General features: G+C 38.7%; 1 protein-coding gene across 1 annotated transcript in view; it reads right to left on the minus strand.

Annotated features, from left to right (window-relative positions):
- LOC128641079 (FRAS1-related extracellular matrix protein 1-like) overlaps positions 1–25,263 on the minus strand; it is a 393,612-nt gene that overhangs the window by 352,036 nt on the left and 16,313 nt on the right. The window contains exon 2 of the mRNA XM_053693633.1: positions 1,166–1,575. Coding sequence (XP_053549608.1) covers positions 1,166–1,405 — 240 coding nt within the window. The 5' untranslated portion in view covers positions 1,406–1,575. The remainder of the gene's footprint in view (positions 1–1,165; positions 1,576–25,263) is intronic.

Consider the following 25,263-nt stretch of genomic DNA (forward strand, 5'->3'; position numbering starts at 1 on the left):
GAGGTGAAAAGTAAATTAATATAACTGTGTTGGTTATGCAAAGGTGGAGAATGGGTAATAAAGGGATTATCTATGTTTTAAACAATAAAAATTCTGGTGTAGACTTTTTAACATACAGTATATTGTAATTTCCTATGTATGTTACATACCCTAATATAACACTGAGTAAATTATTTAGCACTATAGCAATAAATAGTAAGAATAATATGCTACTGTACACTAAATGCAGGATTTATACCTAAGAATTACATTTATTTTTCCATGTAAACCTGTTTGAATTGATATTAAAACTTACAGGAAGTGCATGTTTGTGCCCAACTGATAGCTAAGGATAAAATGCTCATTGGTTGAAAAGTCAGACAGCTCTTTTGGTAAACCAGATATGGCCCCGCAAATAAGTATGCTCTTTTAGTAATCGCAGGGGTGTTTAAATATAATAAAGAAACAAATAAAACCAAACAAATATATAAGTAAATATAATTTGTTAACGTAATAAACAGAAAAGGGATTTAATGTGCTACTAAACAAAATCATTTATATAAAGCTGCTGGTAGTAATTAAGACACCAGGAAAATAAGTATTTCTTAAAGGGACAGTCTAGTCCAAAATAAACTTTAATTATTCAGATAGGGCATGTCATTTTAAACAATTTTCCAATTTACTTTTATCACCAATTTTGCTTTGTTCTCTTGGTATTCTTAGTTGAAGCTAAACCTAGGAGGTTCATATGCTAATTTCTAAGCCCTTATAGACCGCCTCTTCTCTCAGGGCATTTTGACAGTTTTTCACCACTAGAGGGTGTTAGTTCATGTGTGTCATATAGATAACATTTTGCTCACGCATGTGGAGTTCCTAGGAGCCAGCACTGATTGGCTAAACTGCAAGTCTGTCAAAAGAACTGAAATAAGGGGGAAGTTTGCAGAGGCTTAGATACAAGATAATCACAGAGGTAAACAGTGTATTTATATAACTGTGTTGGTTATACAAAACTAGGGAATGGGTAATACAGTTATTATCTATCTTTTAAAACAATAACAATTCTGGTGTAGACTGTCCCTTTACAGGATAGTGAAAATAAATCCTTAATAATAATGATGTACATAAAAAAATAATTAGACAATTGTTTACCATTTATGGTAAAAAGCTATTAAGGCCTCAGACATACCTGAGGAGAGAGTTTTCCCACTCGTTGAGTTGTAGGTTCATTTACAATTACTTCAACCTTACATTCTCCCTTTTTTCTTGGAATATTGAATCTCAGTTCGTTTTCACTGATGTAAACCACTTGTCCTCTTCCAACATGAACAACTTTATTGGTCAAGACAAGGTTTCCAGCTAACACAGACTCATGACGTCTGATGAAGAGGAGAAGAACCATCTGGAACAACCATCGAGCAGAGACCATTTTCTCTTAAGTAGGTTATGCTTTATGAGTTTTTATCAGCACACTGGGAAGAAGGTATAGGCTCTAGAACATATTTATATATTTTTATACATAAATCATACACAGAGCGCTTCCATCTGCATTTTCAGCTCAAATTTTCTCTCTTTTTTTTCTCTCAGTTGACCACTCATCTAAAAAAACAAAAACATCAACATTAAAGTTACATGAAAATCCAAATGTTTCTTTTTTTATTCAGATACAGCATTTCATTTTAAACAACTTTACAATTTACTTCTATTAGCAAATTTAGTTTGTTCTCTTATTATCCTTTGTAGAAGAAGGTGAACCAATAAAAAGGGGCATATATGTGCAGCCATCAATCAGTTGCTAGGTCCCTGTAGTGCATTGATGCTCCTGAGCGTACCTAGGTATGCTTTTTTAGCAAAGGATACAAAGAGAACAAAGCTAATTAGGCAATATAAATAAAATGGGATAGTTGTTTAAGCTTGCATGCTCTATCTGAATCATATTTTTTTTTTTACTTTACTGTCCTTTTAAACAAGAAAACACCACGTGTATATGTTTTTTTCACTATAAATTTATGCCTGATTTTTTTTTCTTTCAGTAAATAATTATTTTGCTGTCCTTTCAGTCTAAAACTGTACCATTCAGTTAGGTGGGACAGTTTGTTGGCTGACACCTTGGTACAGTTTTGAGAGATGTTAAATCTAAACATGTTTTGCTATGGAACACATCTATACGGGCCAAGCCATAGGGGGTTAAACATAGAGGGGATGATCCTAATCTATCATTTGATAATAATCAGCATAAGGGACTAGGAATAGCTGAAAGTGTTAGCTCATGGATAAAAGACAGGGAGTAACATGTTGTAATAACAACGGTATTAACATTATTTATGTATTATTAATGTATTATTGTTGACAATGTTATTAACATTATTAACCTTTTAACGCCATTATGAAGTTCCATGCCGTCCTAAATGTGCTGGGCTTTAGCGCCGTTAGGACGGCATGGAACGTCCTAGCTGTTTGGCTGTACTGAAGTCAACGGCACTTTCAAAATGCGATCGGGTCATGGAGGGCGTGCCTAGCGTCATAGGGACACCCCCCTTACCCGATCCCATCATTGAAATCTCACAATCGTGTGCATGATTGCAGGATTTCAATTTGTTTAACGTTGTTCCGATGAAGACAAATGAACCCTGTCATCGAAGGGTTAATATTGGTCAATGTTGACAAGATCATAATCAACCATTTTCATTGTTTATCTGCAGCACTTTTTTATTATCGGTCTGGTAGATAATGGTCCTATACATAAAATGTGCAAGGCCTGCTTGGCTGATCACAATCTCAATTCTCAATAATCTACTACACATTTACGTGGTCATATTTCACTTATGGAATTCCACAGCTAAAAGAGCTTGATAAACTAGAGGCAACACGTTTTCATCTTACTACTGAGTACACCAAAATGTTATAGAATTAAACATTAGTTTTGCATATGGGCGAAATATACTGATATCACATCCGCCATATTGAATGACGTTAGAAAGTAATATCAAACAGATAAATGCACTACCTTCTCAATCAAAGTTAAAAACATAATAATAAGCACTTTTCAAGATTAAAAATTGTTTAAATCATTTACCCAAAAAACCCACGTGCCCACTATACCACTATCACTTTAGCAGCTGCATATTGCTATGGTACTGGATCACAACAGGTTAATTGCACACATCACTTATTAGCATCAATACGCTCTATTAAAAGAGATCAAACAACGTACAGGACCTTCAACCTCTGATAGTTTGTCATTTGCTTTTCGTATTTTGAAATCAGGATGTGACAATTTCGAGCTTGAGAGATACCAATAACAGACGTATTTTGGGAGTGTGATCACTAGAAAAACGCAATGGCAATACCAACTGATGTTTAGATATCGTTATCTATAAAAAATAAGTGCAAGATTAGAATCATCCCTTATAGTTAGTTGTTTAAATAATTCTAAAATTACATACAAATTAGGGCATGCGGTTAAATCAAAATGTCCCTTTAATCTTTTTTGTCATGAAAATATATATTTTTAATATGTGTAAAGAGTACTCTTTTATATTGTTGTTAAATATATTAGTGGAACATCCCTTTAAATCGGTAGCTTTCTTTGTAGTTTATTGCGGATTTAAGTTAGATTGTTGTTATTGGGTTAAACTCAGGACCCAGGACGGTTCGCAGCAATAAACCTCTGCATCTCCAGCTCCCAGGGCTCATGCAATTATGGAAATAATTCAGACAAAGTTACATTATCAGCTGGAATGGAAAACATGTGAATTCTTTATTGGCACACGCTAGCAGCCCATATCCCTGGCACTAATTACTTATTTATCATAAGCCTGTACCCTGCTCCTGCTTTTTTTTCTGGAGTTTGGTGTAGTGTTAGTAATAGATCTTCAGAACCCCTAAGCTTCCTTATTGAACTCAGGACGTATGAATTATTTAATGTAACCTCTTTGCTCAGATGAGTAGTGTCCTCAAAGTTAGAAGATGGTTTTATTATTGTTATTTTTTTTTATCTAGAGGAAAACAGAAAATCCCTCTATATTTAGTTTTTTTTACTGTTTAAGGGATAATTAAGCCATCTTTTATATATTCATAGCATATTAGTAATAAAGCAGCCCATTGTAAAATATCTGTGTAATATTTAAATTTTTTAAAAAGAAAAAAAAATGCATTGTTTTGCAGTTCAGGGATGCACCCTCTGCAATGCCAGGAATATTGTTTATCTTATCTCTCTTAATGTGGCCATTTAAGGAAAAATATAAATGAGTTCCTGCACTGATCAAGCAATTACTGTGGGCAGTACCCCCCCCCCCTCCCACACACACACACACACATTTCAAAGTTAATAAAGCATGAAACTTAAAGGGATAGTAAACACCAAAAACGTTATTGTTTAAAAAGATAGATAAAAAAGATAGATAATCCCTTTATTTACCAAGGGATTATTTACCAATACTGTTATAGAAATATACTTTTTACCTCTGTAATTACCTTGTATCTAAGCTTCTGCTGACTTAAATAACTTTGCATGCATGGGAACAGTGTTATCCATATGAAGCACATGAAGTAACGCCCTCTAGCTCTGAAAAACTGTCAAATACAGAGGCGGCCTTTAAGGGCTTAGAAATTAGCATATGACCCTACCTGTGTTTAGCTTTCAACTAAGAATAACAAGAGAACAAAGCAAAGTTGATGACAAAAGTAAATTAGAAAGTTGTTTAAAATGACATGCCCTGTCTGAATCATGAAAGTCTAATTTGGACTTTACTATCCCTTTAAACATAAACTTTTTTATTTCAATAGGACCTACAATTGTAAAATACTTTTAAATTTACTTCTGACCTTCTGTTATTACATTTTATTTATTCTCTTGGTGTCCTTTGTTAAAGAGCATACCTGGGTAGACTCAGGAGCAGCAAAACACTACTGGGAGCTAGCTGGTGATTGGTGGCTTCACACATATGCTTCTTGTAATTGGCTCCCAGTAAAGAATGTTGCTGTGGAGTTGACCTTAGCTATTGTGCCTTTGCAGGGGTTAAACACTAGTAATATGCAGCACTAGCGCAATAATAAAATTCTCTAACACATAATAGCATTTTCTTTTTGCATTTTTTTATGTCCCTTTCAGTAGGCTGGAAGTTCTCCAGCCTCTCTTTAGGCAGTTTAAACAAGCACAATTATAGGAGGTAATTTACAGCAAAAGCAAGTTACATGAAAACAAAATGCATATTGCTTAATGTCCCTTTAACCACCACAATGCGGGTAACCATGGCCTTGATCTTTATATTTGCTTTGTGGGCTGCTCACCAGGGGGTCCATCCGATAAAAATCGTCACGCCCGCAAAAGTCGGCGACGCCAAGAATTGCGCGGGTTTGGTATCCTATATACGGAGTAAGCTAGAAGTTACGCGCATAGATTTCTGGCGTCACCCGTAGTTTTTTGGCCCATAGACTGACATACAAAACACGCGCAATTTGCTATCCAATATACGGCGTAAGGACTTACGCGCGCAGATTTCACAAAATCTACTCCATTCTCAGCTCGCCACAAATTGAAGGCGCAGGAACCCTTGCACTGACTTAGAAACCAACGTAACTCTCAGAAGGCCTAACAAATGCATGCCTAACAATATACATAGCAGCAGCTTGTTCACAAATAGTTAACCTCTTAAAAGCATTTATTATTCCTGCCCCTGCAAGTGTGTCAAACCAATCACAAACAGCACAACCTCTCACCTGCAGCCTTAAAACACCTGCAAATGCACACCCTCATTAGCCACCATGTTTCCCTTGCAGTATATTGCATTTAGAGTCAGACAGCGTCGGGGGGCACAAGGGGTGCTGGAACCCCTACAAGCCCCTGTTTTGGATGGTATCCCAGCTGCTGAGGTCCCTGGTCATGGTGCTGTAGCTGTCCCTGCTCCAGCTGCTGCTGCTGCCCTCCCTGCTCCTCCTGCTGTTGTCCCTGTTCCTGGTGCTCCCCATGCTGCTGTTGCTGCAGCTGCCCATAGGCCAGCAGGGCCTATAGGACGAAGGCATCAGCAGAGGGGAAGAGCACCAAGGGTACACAGGGTTAGGGTCACCCTGTTTGGGATGACAGAAGTGGAGGTCAGGGAAAAATATTGCTTGACATCTGCAAGCCTCATTAACCTATATGAGGTCTTGAAGGATGATATTGACCCTCAAGCGTATAGGAACCGAGCTCTGACTGGTATGCAGAAGCTGTTGTGTGTTGTACACTTCCTGGCAACTGGCTCATACCAGTCAACAGAGGGGCTTGTGTCTGGCCTAGCGCAGTCTACCTTCTCCAGGATTCTAGGGGAGGTTCTGACTGCTCTAGATAACCAGACACAACGATACATTCATTTCCCCCATACCCCCCAGGAATGGAACCGTCTTAAACAAGGCTTCTATCGACTGGGGGGTATTCCTAATGTCATGGGAGCAATTGATTGCACACATGTGCGTATTGTGGCCCCACATGAGGAGACAATCCTCTATATTAACAGGAAAGGGTTTCACTCATTGAATTGCCAGATGGTCTGCGATACCAATCTGAAATTCTTACATGTGTATGCAGGCTTCCCGGGGAGTGCACATGATTCCTACATCCTGCGCCAGACCTCCTTATTCAATATGTTTGAAAATTGAACACTTTCGGGAGGATGGCTGCTTGGTGAGTACCTTCATTCTGTCTGTATATTTCTAATAAAGGGACACTAAACACATATTTTAATCTCATGTTTCAGATAGAGAATACAATGTTAAACAGCATTACAATTCACTTCTATTATCTCATTGTATTTATTCTTTAGATATCTTATTTTTAAAAAATAGAAATTCACATATATGAGCCAATCATATGAGGCTTCTATGTGCAGCCACCAATCAGCAGCTATTGAGCATATCTAATATGCTTGTCATCAAAAGTTATCTATAGAATGGAGAAAATGATCTAATCTAAGTAAATTATCAAGCTGCTAACAATTGCAGGTTCTTATTAAATGGACAGTCTAGTATAAATTGCACTTCCATTATTCAGATAGGCCTTTTAATTTTAATAAACTATCCTAATTACTTCCATTAACAAAATGTGCACATTATTTGTATACTTTATATTTTTGAGTCACCAGCTCCTACTGACCATGTGCAAGAATAAGTGTGTATGCATATGTGAATGGCTGATGGATGTCACATGGTACAGGTGGATTTTCAAAATACATAACACTTTAAATTGTAATAAAAAATAACTTTGATATTAGACTAAGTGCTATTGCATTGTCTTGTTATCTAGCATTTTTGGATAATGAAAATCTACTGTGTTGACTGGTCCTTTAAAATAGATTTTTGGTCTAGACTAATACTGGCATAAAAGTAGATTGCTTATAATGCACAAATTTAATGTTTTTATTAAATCTATCTTTTATATGAGATTCATGTTGTGTCCCTTTAAAGCACATGATGTACCTGTAGTAATCCAAACACATATGTTACATGACAGGTGACGCAGGGTACGGCTGCAGACCATGGCTATTAACCCCCTTGGTGCACCCCATTACAGAGCCACAACTCAGGTACCAGGAGGCACACATAAGAACAAGGAATGTCATTGAAAGGAGCTTTGGCCTATTAAAAACCAGGTTCAGGTGTCTGGATGTTACAGGCGGAGCACTACAGTATAACCCCAACAAAGTGTGTTCCATTGTCAATGCTTGCTGTATTCTACACAACATTGCTGTGGACACACGTTTGTTGGGGGACATTGACCCAGAGCAGCAGCAGCAGCTGGTTCCTGTACCTGAGGATGTGGACAGGGAGACACTGAGGGGGAATGAAGTGAGGGATTATGTCATCCGGGAATACTTCACCTGTAAGTTACTTATTCATAAGTACAGTAAACCATAACATTCACATGTATTATGATGTTTGACAGTACCTCACCAACCATTGCATGTGTATATATCATGTCTTGCAGAATTTCAAACTTTGGATTTCCACTGCATGTAAGTGAAACTACTACATCCCAACCCCCTTCCCTTAAAGGGACACTATACCCAAACATATTCTTTCATGATTAAGGATAGAGAATATAATTTGTAAAAACCTTAAAATTTAATTCAATTACCTATTTTCATTTATTCTTTAGATATACTTTAATGAAGACATAGCAATGCACAGAGTGAAACAATCGCAGGAGGCATCTATATACAGCTACTAATCAGCAGCTACCAAGCATATCTAGATATGCTTTTCAGCAAAGAATATCAATAGAATGAAGCAACATAAATAATAGAAGCAAATTATTAAGTTTTTTATAATTGTCTTCTCTTTCAAAATCATGAAGGAAAAAAATTTGCTTTCATGTCCCTTTAACAACCCTAATTACTGTATATTTCTCATTTGTTTCATTCATGTTTAGTTCACTATCATTAAGAATGAGGATAATGGATATTTATACCTTATGTTCACACCTTCTTTAAATACATTATTAGTTATATATACCAACGTGTAAATTTATATTGGATGTGAGAAACCTTGATGTACATATTAGAAGTGAATATTACTATATGTACCGTTGAGACACAACTATGTGATGTGGTTTATTGAGCAGGAATATGTCAGAAACATTATAATAATACCTTTTTTGTCCATTTCAACACAGGTATTATTATATGTTTTACCAATATTACTGTACTAAAACACACCTCACATGGATGTGGATGACAATTATATGGTAAATAACAGAGGACAAGATTTTTGATGAAATAGAATAATATTTATTTTCTTTTAGGCCTCTTAGATGAGGGGCCTGGAGTGGGTCTTCTGCCTCTCCTGGGTTGTGTGGATCCAGTAGGAGTGCTGGTCACAGACGAGATGCTTGAGGCGATGTCCTGCTGGTGGGTGAAATGCTCCACCAACACACCCAACAGTTGGTTCTGTTCCCTCCATCTGTGGTCACTCTGTATTTGCATGTCCGAAATGACTCGCAGCATTTGTGATTGGTTTTGTACCATAGCTGTTACAGATGCTGCCATGTCCCTTTGCAGCTCAATGGATCGCTGTTGTAAACGCTGTTGGCTCCTATGGAACCTGCGTTGGTCCCTCTGCATTCTTTCACAGGTTGACGTTAGACTCTCACACGTCAATGTTTGCCTCCTCTGTAGGGATATGTATTCCTCACCCATGGCGGAACTCAGTGGATCCATGGGCTCTTCCCCAGCAGGGACTATAGGCACTGGTTCCATTTCTTGATCCTCAGCTGGAGGTGCAGCCACCGGAATCTCAGCTGGAGGTGCAGCCACAGGAATCTCAGCTGGAGGTGCAGCCACCGGAATCTCAGCTGGAGGTGCAGCCACCGGAATCTCAGCTGGAGGTGCAGCCACCGGAATCTCAGCTGGAGGTGCAGCCACCGGAATCTGAGCTGGAGGTGCAGGCCCAGGAATATGAGCTGGAGGTGCAGGCCCAGGAATATGAGCTGGAGGTGCAGGCCCAGGAATATGAGCTGGAGGTGCAGGCCCCGGAATCTGAGCTGGAGGTGCAGGGCGATGGATTTCAGTTGGTGGAGCTCTTCCAACTGCTGCCGATGGTACAGATGTCCGGATGGACTGATAGTCCCATTGGCTGCTGGTGTGCATCCACTCAGCCTGCTGGTATAATCCTTGAGTGGCATGATATTCTTGTCCGGGGGTAAAGACATCTACCCTTCGGGGCTGGCGTGGCTCCCCCTCCAAGCCAAAGGAATAATCCTCCGGCCAGGGCTCCTGCCAGGTATCCTCCTGTAATGCAGGCGGCATAATATTGGGATTCTCAATTGAGGCAGTCCAACCCATGTCATGCCTGGCATACTCCTGCTGGATTCTCTGGACCGGTGGTTGAGGTGGAGATATACTTTGATCCGGTGTTGGGGGATTCATGGGCGTAGGCACCCTGGTGACTGGAGGTTCTGTGGAGGAGTCAAATGATGAGAGGGATTAGTACAGTCAGATATCTATCCATGTGGGCATACAATGTACATGCTAGGGCCTATCCACATTCTCATGTCAAACTCTATAACATGCATTTGCACATTGAGATTTGTGATATGATGGGTTTTAATATGCAAAGTATACATGTATGTGCTTCATACAATAGTTCTGTGTACATGTCAGTGATGGAGAAAATGTGGTCTTTAAGTGACACTATGGTTGTGATGAATATGGTGTCCATTTACTGAAAAGTCTACATGTGGCTTGTGGCCTGTGTTACTCTGAGACATGTTAGTATTTCACTATTCCACCTCATATCATGATTTTCAATGTGTTAAGTAGCATTAAATGGACATGCAACCCATATTTATTCTTTCATGATTCAGCTAGCCAAGCATGGAATTTTAAACAAACTTGTAATTTACTTCCATTAGCTAATATGCTTCATTATCTTGATATTCTTAGCTGAAATGCATTTCTAGATAGGCTCATAAGCTGCTGATTGGTGGCTGCACATCAATGCCTCGTGTGATTGCCTCACCCATGTGCATTGATATTTAATAAACTAAGATTATGAAAATAATGATGAAAAATAGATAATAGAAGTAAATTGGGATGTTGTTTAAAACTGTATTCTCTATCTGAATAATGAAATAAACTTATTTGTGTTTCATGTCCCTTTAATGTTAAATCTCATTGTATATTTTGTTGTTAGTAAGCAAAATACCATGCTCCTCATTGTGTACATGAATGTGTGACAATATAGGATGTTATAACTCAAATACATATAATACTGGTGTGTGGGATGTTACTCACCAGCATGCTGTGCTGATGTTGCAGCCCCTGAGTCACGAGCCCCTGGAAGTCCACGGACTGCTGTGAGGCTCAGGGACCTACGAATGAGCTCCTGCCACTCATTGTATTCCGCCTCATAGTGAGGCCCACCTCCTGTTGCCCTCTGGGACATTGCTTCCTGGCCCATCTTCTCCTTGACTCTCCTCTTACAATCATTCCACCTCTTCTTTAGGCCATCCACATTCCTCCTCTGTTGGGACACACCATTGACGGCCTCCACCACCTTCTGCCAAGCATCTTTACGCCTACGGGCAACTCCTTTGCCCTTCTCTTGTCCAAAGAGGGCATTATGGTTCTCCAGGACAGCCTGGACTAGAGCGAGGTTTTCTGCAAAACTGAAATCAGGACACCTCATACGCTCCTCGTCCTGGGCCGCCTGGCTCCCTCCCTGGGATGTCCCTGGTGGGGGTTCCTCCCTATCCTCTCCCTCCTCCCCCCTTCTATCCCCATGTGCACCCTCTATCCCTCTTCTAAGTGTGCCTGGCCTTGGGGCAACCCCACTCCCATCCTCCCTTCTGGCTCTCCCTCTCCCCACTCCGCTCACTCCCTGACGGGGACCCTGCTGCTCCTCCTGTCCATAATCCTCTCCCTGCAACTCCCCTTCCCTCCTCCCCCCAGCCCTAGCTCTCCCTGACATCCTCACACTACACACACTCACACACTCACACTCACTCCCACTTCAATCACACACAATCACAACCAGACACTCAGCCTTTCAAACTGTAAAAGATAAATAAAAAGTGTTGTGTATTTTGTATATGTGTGTATGCAAAATGTGTGCAATATGAAAAAAAGTGTAAGTAAATGTACAGGCTTAACAATCCAACAATCCGACCTAACAAACTTAATGAAATGCTCCTTTCTCACTACTCTTACCACTAATCTCTCTACTCACTGTAGTGTGCTGTAGCTCCAAGAACCAAACCAAACACACTGAAGAAATGGCGGCTGCGCAGGTGTTTAAGTATGAATTTTGAATCTCGTCATTACGTGGCGCATCTTTTAGAACTGGCGTTATTTTTTACGAGTCGTAGGCTAATTTGCATAAAACTACACTTTATTGAGACTTTACGTGAACAAAATACAGGCGCAAGTACTTGCGACGACTAAAAGGTGTATTTGCGCACATTTTGCCTGCTCGTCGGTTTTTCAGACTTACGCCAGTTTAGCATCTGATGGCGCTGAATATTAGATAGCTCGAGTTGCGAGCTGAAACTGCGGGCGACGCGGGTTACCTCGCTTGCGCCGCAAACTATGATCTATATCGGATCGCGCCCCAGTTGTCTAGTAAAGAGAATAGAGTATATGGTAAGTAGTTATATATCACAGGATCATAATGAGACTTACATTCCATCTCATATTTCTTTGGTATAAGATTATAGTTTCAGTATGCAGCATAGATGATTGCTTGTCAGTTTAATGTTGCTTAATTGGTTAAATGTCTGTTCTTATCCCACTGAAATCCATGACTTGCATTTTATCAGTATGATTCAGAGCCAACGTGGCACGGCCATCTTACGTTTTGTATCCAAGATGCAGTTAAATGATTATGCCCAAAAAATTAGCTTGTCATGATTTCTGCTTCCTCTTTGCCAAGTCTCTAAGTTGATTAGATGGACAATATAATCGTCTTCCATGCTGGAATATGTGTGTGTGTGTATATGTATATACAGTATATATATATATATATATATATATATATATATATATATATATATATATATATGTATGTATACAGAATATAGAAATATAGATAATTTTACCTTAATTTTCTTCCAGAAAGTTTCTTTCTCTTCTGCATCTACCTGTCAATAGAAGTAAATAGCGAAATCCATAGAGAACTGTAATATTTTGCAATCTGGGACCCTTATATTTTAATGTTACTGTTCACTTTCAGAACCAAGAGGGGAAAACCAACATAGCAACTCACAAACAACAGATTACCCAAGATGTGTAGGAAAGAACTGAATTACCTTACATATGGTTGTAGCATAACAAATATTTAGTGAAAATGTATTATATTTTGCAGTTACCGCTTTTATTTGGTGATCCAAACATAAAGTGATATCATTAAATAATAGCAAACCAAGAATAACCCAGAAAGATAATGGAGCTGCTATAAAAAAAAATCTGCTGTTTTTATTTTTTATTATTATTATTATTATTATTGTGACTACTTTGGGGAACCATTAACCCCTCACTTACCATAGTCTTATGGACAGACTGCAGTGTTGCGTAACTGGCAACAGACATGTTTCTATGTGTTTACGCTGCAAAGTTTTCCTGTGATTGTAGCTATCAGCCTTTTATTTGGTAATTTCCAACTCTGTCCATCTAATTATGATCCAGGACATGCTTTTCATGAACGCTCCATACCTAACTGTGGCCAATACCTATAATTATCTTCTATTAAGTCTTGCTGACTATAAAGATGCTATTGCCTTCATATATTACGTTTTGGCTATTTCCTGCTATTTTGTACTAATAGTAATTACCTGCTAACACATACTTACAATCCTGCTGCTATTACTTGCATGGCATAGCCTTGTTGGAATTCCTGTCACCTATCAGTTGCCAATAAAACTGCTTCCTGATTTTCTAGAACAGAAGTCAACTAATCTGTTTACAATTTAGGAACTAGTGAGGATGTTTAGGAACCAGACATATTTTAGGAGCTAGACATTAGTATGTGCGTAAAGATATATGGAGAATAACCCAAAGAGCTTGGAGCCAGGGGTAAAATGATGGGAGCCAGTGGCTCTCTGGCTCCTGGGTTTTTCCAGCCCATTTCTACAACTCTATCAGACCCAAACCTCATAAACCTGTTCTTGCTGCCTCAGCTCTGTATTTATTTGTAACTGCATAATCAACACATACATTATAAAAAGACAATGCAATAACCCTTTTTAAAAAAAAAAAAAAGCTGTAGGTTTAATTATCTGACAAATTTCCACTTCCTTCCATTTCCTGCCCCTGTATCATGTGACAGCCATCAGCCAATCACAGGCTCACATATGTATAGACTTTGAACATACTCAGTAGGAGCTGGTGCCTCAGAAAGTTTGCAAATAACAAAAACTGTGCACAATTTGATAATGGAAGTAAATTGGAAAGTTATTTCTTTCATGTAATTGGCAAGAGTCCATGAGCTAGTGAGGTATGGGATATACAATCCTACCAGGAGGGGCAAAGTTTCCCAAACCTCAAAATGTCTATAAATACACCCTCACCACACCCACAATTCAGTTTTACAAACTTTGCCTCCTATAGAGGTGGTGAAGTAAGTTTGCGCTTGATTTTTATGATTTCTTCTATGATAAGCGCTTCTAAGCATTCTGAAGCCCAATTCCTCTCAGAGTACAGTGAATGTCAGAGGGATGTGAAGGGAGTATCGCCTATTGAATGCAATGGTTTTCCTCACGGGAGATCTATTTCATAAGTTTTCTGTTATTGGTCGTAGAGATTCATCTCCTACCTCCCTTATTCAGATCGACGATATACTCTCATACTCCATTACCTCTACTGATAACTGTTTCAGTACTGGTTTGGCTATCTGCTATATGTGGATGGGTGTCTTTTGGTAAGTATGTTTTCATTACTTAAAGGTAAGGTAAAGTTTAGGGCTATTGAATCCATATAATCAAAGTACTAATTAACCATAAGCTAGTCGCTAACTTTGTTTTTTGTTATATTATGTTGTTTACCTGAAATCCAAAGTTTATAATTCCTAACGTTGTATTCAATTCTCCTCCCCCATGCCACTTCCGTGTTTCTATATTTTATTTCAGCAAGCGGTCTCACCCCTCTGCTTACGTCAGCTCAATGCGCGTTCACAGACTCTATAGATCTTATGCGCATGCACCACTTCCCCCACTGCCAGATACATTGTTGAGATTGTAACAAATGATTCATTGAGCCTAAGAGTTCCGTCGATCGCAGGCAGAAAGATAATAAAGCAATCGCTACATAACTTACACTGAGCATGCGCGACTCACGAACGAGCACGGGTGGAAGTAGGTTTAGTCCGACGCATGCGCTCAGTCATCGAGTGACGTCGGAATGGATGGGCTAAACCCCTGAAGGGGAAACAGCGGATTGGTCTATAATATCGGTAGCGACTGTCAATCAAAGTTCCCAAAATGTCGGGCGGACAAAGATTGGTGTCGGAACAATAGTTCAACGTTAGAAAAATATGTAATTATGTGAAATATTCTCGAATGATGAATGAAACTTATGTTATTTTTTAAAAATAGTAAACATAGCGTTAAGTAGTGTGCTCAACTTTACCTTACCTTTAAGACACTCTCAGCTATGGTTTGGCACTTTATGTATTTTATAAAGTTCTAAATATATGTATTGTACTTATATTTGCCATGAGTCAGGTTTATGTATTTCCTTTTGCAGACTGTCAGTTTCATATTTGAGAAAAAACAGAGAGGCAAGGATCCAACGAGGAGATTCTTTAAAAAATTAAAACTTATTTAGACAAGCTTAAAAGCCAAACAAAGCTGGCAACAGTGGTGGACAAAGCCAGGGTGTGTGTGCGTGACACCAGCGGCTTACATGTTTCGGCTCTCGGCCGTAATCATAGCCATAGGTGTCACACATGTGAACATGGTTAAAAAGCAATTGATACATTGTGATAGGTTAAAACATAAAAAGCACGCCCACAAACACTACTTAGTTTAGAATTAACCCTTAGAGACCTACACAGGTGGGAGGAACACTATATGTTACAATAGCTGGGAACAAAAAGGAAAAAAGGAGAATGCAGCAATACTAGAATGTAATAGAAATCCTATTATAACACAGAGGCGATAAGCGTGAAATAAACCTAGCTTATAATATATGTTTTGAATGCATTCAGGCACAATAGATTCGATATATATACTAACAAATAAACATTGGAACATTCTATAGATGTGCAAAGGTATAATTGTGTGAATGTTGTCAATGTTATATGGCTATGATATATAGCTCTAATGTAAAACAAAAAATTGGGATTTTCAACACAGTGCATATACACCTATATACGCTACAGGAGGCAACAAATAGTGTATTATATATAGCCCAGAATAAAGTACAAATTTAAGTACAAATTTAACGTACAAATTTAAGGGAACACTTACATTATGTCTAGACTAGCATAATATACAGTATATACAGTATAGGAGGACATATGTGTTTTGCAAAGGACGAGGCAGAAGACATTTCTTAATTGCACGACAATTTAGGGATATATTACGGATGATATTTATTCCCAAAAATTAATGAGGTCGTATTTGGAGTTGAGTCCTAGTGGTAACCTAGTTTTAAGTGTGAATATCCAATATACTTCACGTTTGGCTAGTATATTATCCAGATTCCCACCCCTTTTAGGCACATTGGCTTTTTCGATGGCGACACATTTAAATGAGCTGAGGCTGAAATTATGTTTTGTGGCAAAGTGTTGTACCAGGGGTGTGGTGGAGGTACACAGATGTTCCCTGATACGGGTGTTAATATCTCTGGACGTTAGGCCTACATATTGGACATTGCAAACTGTACATGTGATAAGATAAATTATGTCAGTGCTTTGACAATTTAGGCAGTCCTTAATGGGGTATGTTTGGCCTGTGATAGATGATGTGAATTCACTAGTAACTAATACATGGTCACAGGGCTTGCATTTACGATGCCCACATCTGAACATACCAAAATGTTGTAGCCAAGAGCTAGATGAACACGGTGTCTGTTTCAATTGAGTGGGAGACAATATTGATCCCAAAGTGGGACATTTTTTGTATGAGCATCTCACCCCTTGTTTCACTGTCTCCACTAGCTTGTCATCTGCAGCCAATAGAGGGAAGTGCTTTCTTATAATGTTACAAATTTGAGGATATTGGGCACTAAAAGATAGATCATCTGCTGAGTATACTTCTGGTACGGAAAATGAAACAGATATAGTCACTCAAACCAACACTACATCTAATGCCCAAATAGGCATTCTAAAAACTAATACCATTGTTAACACTATGCCTAATGTTCAAACACAAACACAAGTGAGAGCAAAAGAGAGAAGCAGTACTTCAGGTTCAAAATATCCTGCAACCAATGGGATGAATGAATCCAGCAACACATATGTAGGAGTCTCCACAGCACAATAACAATCCTTATTAGATCAGGTTTTTCCCCTGGCTCCGCCACCACAAGGGGTGGGGGGGACACACCCAAACAATCAGGAAAGGTATCAGTTGAGGGGCAACCGACCCCAAATGAAATACAAATGAATAATGTGATCAATTTATCCTCCATTACTCTCACTAAGGATCAAATAGATCTATTGGGCTTAGGTTTAGGTTTTGCACCGACTACAAACTTTGATATGTTCCAAACACTAATCGATATTAACAAATTTATTCGTAATATCACTCTTAAAAAATATTACCATGATGTTCCTGCTTGCACAACAGAATTTACTGATGACTATATACAATGCAGGGGTCATACACCTGAAATCCACACGTTTGCAGAAGTTTGTGACAGTCTCACTTCAAAACCTAGCGTTAGAAAGCCACAACACTATTGGGGTCATTAATAGGGCAAGTTCCTTTAAAAATAAATCTTCATTTTACACCATACACAACAGAGGGCCTGTCATCAGACTTTTCACGCACGTGTGGAGGCAGACTTACAAATATTACTGGAAAGCTCTGATAAAATAACACATAATCTATCCAAAAAACAGTTACAAGCCCTCAGGTCACTCCAACAACAAGATAATCTTGTCATACACCCTTCAGACAAAGGAGGTACTATTGTTGTTATGAACAGGGCAGATTATATCTCTGAGGCCCACAGACAACTTAACAATCCTACTGATTATTCTATCCTTGACAAAAATCCTACAAAGGACTATAGAAAATTGTTGTTGGATATTCTAGATGATGGTGTGGAACATGGGTTTCTTGATGCGAATACAGCTGAATACCGGAATGTAAAACATCCCAAGATTCCCATGTTCCACATGTTCCCCAAGGTTCACAAGTCACTCACTAATGTAAAAGGTCGCCCTATAGTGAGTGGCATTGACTCATTATTTGAAAGACTTTCACAGTGGCTTGACGCTATATTACAACCACTGGTCAGTGCCCTACCCTATTACACAAAAGATTCCAAACACATATTAAATCTTTTGACTAATATCAGATGGCAACCTAATTATCACTGGCTCTCAGTTGACGTGGTATCATTGTACTCTGCCATTCCACACAACAAAGGCATTGAGGCTATTGAATATTTTTTGAGTACAGCAACAGAATATACTTATGATTTTCAAAAATATATCATACGTATTCTAGAATTTCTGCTTACACATAACTTTTTTCTTTTGAAGGACGTTATTATGTCCAAAAATGTGGTACTGCTATGGGGGCGAAATACGCCCCCTCATATGCTAACTTGTTCCTTGGCAAGTGGGAACTTGACCACATTTTTGGAGAAAATAATCTCTACAGATCTCATATATGTTTTTTTAAACGATATATAGATGACCTTCTGTTTATTTGGTCAGGTCCTTCCACTGAGATTGCAGGATTTATGGATATGTTAAACAACAACAATTTCAATCTGAGTTTCACCTACACAACTGACCCTATTACCATAAATTATTTAGATCTATGTCTCAAAGGAGAATAATATGGTGACATTGATTCTAGGGTATACCGTAAGCCAATTTCGGGCAACACCCTCCTGCACGCCACCAGCTGCCACCCTAAAAATACATCTTACGCGATGGCAAAAGGACAGTTTGTCCGACTAAAACGTAATTGCAGCAAACAAGCTGACTATGTGCAGGAGGCTAGCTTGCGTGAATCTAGGTTTAAGGAGAGAAAATATGCTCGCAGTCACATAACAGAAGCCAGACACACAGTTGACAATCTTGACAGAAAACAACTTTTAATTGACAACCCAAAAAATACTGGTGACTATTTTAAGGGGGTACACTTTGTAACAACGTTTAGTGCCCAATATCCTCAAATTTGTAACATTATAAGAAAGCACTTCCCTCTATTGGCTGCAGATGACAAGCTAGTGGAGACAGTGAAACAAGGGGTGAGATGCTCATACAAAAAATGTCCCACTTTGGGATCAATATTGTCTCCCACTCAATTGAAACAGACACCGTGTTCATCTAGCTCTTGGCTACAACATTTTGGTATGTTCAGATGTGGGCATCGTAAATGCAAGCCCTGTGACCATGTATTAGTTACTAGTGAATTCACATCATCTATCACAGGCCAAACATACCCTATTAAGGACTGCCTAAATTGTCAAAGCACTGACATAATTTATCTTATCACATGTACAGTTTGCAATGTCCAATATGTAGGCCTAACGTCCAGAGATATTAACACCCGTATCAGGGAACAACTGTCTACCATTGGCAGAGGTACCTCCACCACACCCCTGGTACAACACATTGCCACAAAACATAATTGCAGCCTCAGCTCATTTAAATGGGTCGCCATCGAAAAAGCCAAAGTGCCTAAAAGGGGTGGGAATCTGGAAAATATACTAGCCAAACGTGAAGTATATTGGATATTCACACTTAAAACTAGGTTACCACTAGGACTCAACTCCAAATACGACCTCATTAATTTTTGGGAATAAATATCATCCGTAATATATCCCTAAGTTGTCGTGCAATTAAGAAATGTCTTCTGCCTCGTCCTTTGCAAAACACATATATGTCCTCCTATACTGTATATACTGTATATTATGCTAGGCTAGACATAACTTAAGTGTTCCCTTAAATTTGTACGTTAAATTTGTACGTTAAATTTTTACTTTATTCTGGGCTATATATAATACACTATTTGTTGCCTCCTGTAGCGTATATAGGTGTATATGCACTGTGTTGAAAATCCCAATTTTTAGTTTTACATTAGAGCTATATATCATAGCCATATAACATAGACAACATTCACACAATTATATCTTCGCACATCTATAGAATGTTCCAATGTTTATTTGTTAGTATATATTTATTGAAGCTATTGTGCCTGAATGCATTCAAAACATATATTATAAGCTAGGTTTATTTCACGCTTATTGCCTCTGTGTTATAATAGGATTTCTATTACATTCTAGTATTGCTGAATTCTCCTTTTTTCCTTTTTGTTCCCAGCTATTGTAAAATATAGTGTTCCTCCCACCTGTGTAGGTCTCTAAGGGTTAATTCTAAACTAAGTAGTGTGTGGGCGTGCTTTTTATGTTTTAACCTATCACAATGTATCAATTGCTTTTTAGCCATGTTCACATGTGTGACACCTATGGCTATGATTACAGCCCAGAGCCGAAACATGTAAGAAGTTGGTGTCACGCACACACACCCTGGCTTTGTCCACCACTGTTGCCAGCTTTGTTTAGCTTTTAAGCTTGTCTAAATAAATTTGAATTTTTTAAAGAATCTCCTCGTTGGATCATTGCCTCTCTGTTTTTTCCACTATTATGCACCAGCTGTGGATCCACTAAGTCCTTCTCTAGGAGTTGTAATCCCGGTTGAAGACTGAGCCCCGCCCCCCGACCCCCAACCGGAGTCCCAGGATACGTCACGTCTGATGTCTACAGTGATGAATTGGAGGAGTGAGCTGCTCTGAGGCTTCTGTAGCCTGCGCCGGATTTTTGGAGCGAGACGCTCACCGATGCAGTTTCGGTCTGTAAGTGTACAGGTCCCCGGCAAGCTCGGACAGTATTCTTGGGCGGTCAGCAGAGGATTCTCTAGGGGATGAGTGCGGCCAAATCTGGTAAGTCCCGGGACCAACGTTTTGTCTTAGACATTTATTTATATAACCGGATGGTACTTTGGAATGACAACTACTCCCCTCTTCACTGTTGTTTCATATTTGGGAAAATCATATTTAGGAAAATATTTTTTCTTACCTGGGGTATAGTCTTTTTTCTATTGACTGTTTTCTCTTTAAATTTTGCAGTCAAAATTAGGCTCGCTAGGGCGCAAAATGCCAAAGTTTATTGCGTCATTCTTGGCGCAAGAATTTTTGGCGCAAAGTTACGTCCGATGACACAAATTCATCATTCCGGCGTCTTAGTTGTTCCTTGCATAAGCTTGCGTCATCAATGACACGAGTGTGTCATTTCCGGATGTTGTTAGCACCAAAAAAATTTCAGTTATGTTGTGCGTAATACTTGGCGCCAAATAATTTCATTATTTAAAACCCCATTCCTATATGCCTCTTGCCTTTTTCTATATTAGAGGGCTATGCTGTTTGCATTTTTTTTCCCATTCCTGAAACTGTCATATAAGGAAATTGATCATTTTGCTTTATATGTTGTTTTTTCTCTTACATTTGCAAGATGTCTCAATCCTGTCTAAGAAACCACTGTTGGAACCCTGCTGCATGATAACAGTTCTACCAAAGCTAAGTGCATTTGTTGTAAATTTGTGGAGATTATATCTCCAGCTGTGGTATGTAATAGTTGTCATGATAAGCTTTTACATGCAGAAAATGTGTCTATCAGTAATAGTACTATGCCTGTTGTTCCTTCAACATCTAATGTACAAGATATACCTGTGAATATAAAATATTTTATTGCTGATGTGATACAGAAGGCTTTGTCTGCCATCCCGCCTTCTAATAAACGTAAAAGGTATTTTAAAACTTCTCATAAAGTTGATGAAATTTCTAATGACCGACAACATACTGAATTATCCTCATCTGACAAGGATCTATCTGATTCAGAAGATCCTTCCTCAGATATTGACACTGACAAATCTACTTATTTATTTAAAATGGAGTATATTTGAACCTTGTTAAAAGAAGTGCTGATTACATTGGATATTGAGGAAACTAGTCCTCTTGATATTAAAACTAGTAAACGTTTAAATTCTATTTATAAACCTCCTGTTGTTACTCCAGAGGTTTTTCCAGTTCCTGATGCTATTTCTAATATGATTTCTAAGGAATGGAATAGGCCTGGTACTTCTTTTATTCCTTCTTCAAGGTTTAAAAAATTGTATCCTTTGCCAGCAGTTAGATTGGAGTTTTGGGAAAAGATCCCCAAAGTTGATGGGGCTATTTCTACTCTTGCTAAACATACTACTATTCTAATGGAAGATAGTACTTCTTTTAAAGACCCTTTAGATAGGAAACTTGAATATTATATAAGGAAAGCTTATTTATATTCTGGTCATCTCCTTAGGCCTGCCATTTCTATGGCTGATGTTGCAGCTGCATCAACTTTTTGGTTGGAAAGTTTAGCGCAACAAGAAACGGATCCTGATTTCTCTAGTATTGTTCACTTGCTTCAACATGCTAATCATTTTATTTGTGATGCCATTTTTGATATCATCAAAATTGATTTTAAACATATGTCTTTAGCTATTTTAGCTAGAAGAGCTTTGTGGCTTAAATATTGAAATGCTGACATGGTATCAAAGTCTAGATTACTATCTCTTTCTTTCCAAGGTAATAAGTTATTTGGTTCTCAGTTGGATTCGATTATTTCAACTTTTACTGGGGGGAAGAGAGTTTTTTTGCCCTAGGATAAAAGGCCTAAGGGTAAATCTAAAGCTTCTAACCTCTTTCGTTCCTTTCGACAAAATAAGGAACAGAAACCTAATACTTCACCCAAAGAATCTGGTTCCATTTGGAAAGCTTCTTCAAGTTGGAGTAAATCCAAACCATTTAAGAAACAAAAGCCCAAGTCTGCATGAAGGTGCGGCCCTCATTCCAGCTCAGCTGGTAGGGGCAGATTAAAATTCTTCCAAAACATTTGGGCAGATTCTGTCCAAAATCATTGGATTCAGAGTATTGTCTCTCAAAGGTAACGAATAGGATTCCGAGTAAGACCTCCTGTGAAAAGGTTTTTTTCTCTCACACATCCCAGTAAATCCAGTAAAGGCTCAAGCTTTTCTAAAGTATGTTTCAGACCTGGAGCTTTCAGGGGTAATCATACCAGTTCCGTTTCAGGAACAGGGTCTGGGGTTTTATTCAAATCTATTCATTTTCCCAAAGAAAGAAAATTCTTTCAGGCCAGTTCTGGATCTGAAATTTTTGAATCGTTATGTAATAGTGCCAACTTTCAAAATGGTGACTATAAGGACTATTCTGCCTTTTGTTCAGCAAGGGCATTATATGTCCACAACAGACTTACAGGATGCTTATCTTCATATTCCGATTCATCCAGACCATTATCAGTTTCTGAGATTCTCTTTTCTAGACAAGCATTACCAATTTGTCGCTCTTCAGTTTGGCCTAGCAACAGCTCCACAAATCTTTTTGACGGTTCTCTGTGCCTTACTCTCTGTAATCAGAGAACGGGGTATTGCGGTATTTCCTTATTTGGACAATATCTTGGTACTAGCTCAGTCTTTACATTCTGCAGAATCTCACACAAATCAACTAGTGTTGTTTCTTCAAAGACATGGTTGGAGGATCAATTTACCAAAAAGTTATTTGATTCCTCAGACAAAGGTCACCTTTTTAGGTTTACAGATAGATTCAGTGCCCATGACTCTGTCTCTAACAGACAAAAGACGATTAAAATTGGTTTCAGCTTTTTGGAACCTTCAGTCTCAGTCATTCCCTTCACTGGCTATGTGCATGGAAGTTTTAGATCTCATGACTGCAGCATCGGACTCGATCCCCTTTGCTCGTTTTCATATGAGAACTCTCCAGCTTTGTATGCTGAATCAATGGTGCAGGGATTATACAAAGATATCACAATTAATATCCTTAAATCCCAATGTTTGACTCTCTTTGACTTGGTGGTTAGATCAGCATCGTATAGTTCAAGGGGCCTCTTTTGTTCGTCCAACCTGGACTGTAATCACAACTGTCTGGGGATCTCTGACAGCACAAGGGGTTTGGAAACCTCCAGAGGCGAGGTTACCAATCAATATTTTAGAACTCTGTGCTATCTTCAGGGCTCTTCAGGTGTGGCCTCTGTTGAAGAGAGAACTGTTCATTTGTTTTCAGACAGACAATATCACAACTGTGGCAAATGTCAATCGCAGTCCCCAAGCCATAAAAGAAATATCTTGGATACTTGCTTGGGCGGAATCCAGCTCCTGTCTAATTTCTGCAGTTCATATCCCAGGTATAGACAATTGGAAAGCAGATTATCTCAGCCGTCAGACTTTACATCCAGGGGAGTGGTCGCTCCATCCAGATGTGTTTTCTCAGATTGTTCAGATGTGTGGTCTTCCAGACATAGATCTGATGGCTTCCCATCTAAACAAGAAACTTCCCAGGTACCAGTCCAGGTCCAGGGATCCTCAGGCGGAAGCAGTGGATGCATTTGCAGTTCCTTGGTGTTACCAACCTGCTTATATCTTCCCACCACTAGTTCTTCTTCCAAAAGTGATTTCCAAAATCATCATGGAACAATCATTTGTGTTACTGGTAGCTCCAGCATGGCCTCACAGGTTTTGGTATGCAGATCTTGTTCGGATGTCTAGCTGCCAACCTTGGCCACTTCCATTAAGGCTAGACCTTCTTTTGCAAGGTCTGTTTTTCCATCAGGATCTCAAATCATTAAATTTGAAGGTATGGAAATTGAACGCCTAGTGCTTAGTCATAGAGGTTTCTACTATGTTACTGGCTCGTAAATCTGTTTCTTGAAAGATTTATTATCAAGTTTGGAAGACTTATATTTCATGGTGTTCTTCTCATAAATTCGCCTGGCATTCTTTTAGAATTTCTAGAATTTTACAGTTTCTTCAGGATGGTTTGGATAAAGGTTTGTCTGCGAGTTCTTAAAAGGGACAAATCTCTGCTCTTTCTGTTTTATTTCACAGAAAGATTGCTAAGCTTCCTGATATTCACTGTTTTGTAAAGGCTTTGGTCCATATCAAGCCTGTCATTAAATCAATCTCTCCTCCTTGGAGTCTTAATTTGGTTTTGAAGGCCTTACAGGCTCCTCCTTTTGAGCCTATGCATTCTTTGGACATTAAACTACTTTTTGGAAAGTGTTGTTCCTTTTGGCCATCTCTTCTGCTAGAAGAGTTTCGGAATTATCTGCTCTTTCTTGTGAATCTCCTTTTCTGGGTTTCCATCAGGATAAGGCAGTTTTGCGGACTTCATTTAAATTCTTACCTAAGGTTGTGCATTCTAACAACATTAATAGAGAAATTGTTGTCCCTTCTTTGTGTTCTAATCCTAAGAATTCGTTGGAGAAATCCTTGCATTCTTTGGATGTGGTAAGAGCTTTGAAACATTATGTTGAAGCTACTAAAGATTTCAGGAAGACTTCTAGTCTATTTGTTATCTTTTTTGATTCATCAGGCTTATTTGGAGTCGGGTCATTCCCCTCCTCAGAGAATTACAGTTCATTCTACTAGATCAGTGTCCACGTTGTGGGCTTTTAAGAATGAAGCTTCAGTTGATCAGATTTGCAAAGCAGCAACTTGGTCTTCTTTGCATACATTTACTAAATTCTACCGTTTTGATGTATTTGCTTCTTCGGAAGCAGTTTTTAG

This window comes from Bombina bombina, chromosome 10, assembly GCF_027579735.1.
Source record: "Bombina bombina isolate aBomBom1 chromosome 10, aBomBom1.pri, whole genome shotgun sequence".
Classification (NCBI taxonomy): Eukaryota; Metazoa; Chordata; class Amphibia; order Anura; family Bombinatoridae; genus Bombina; species Bombina bombina.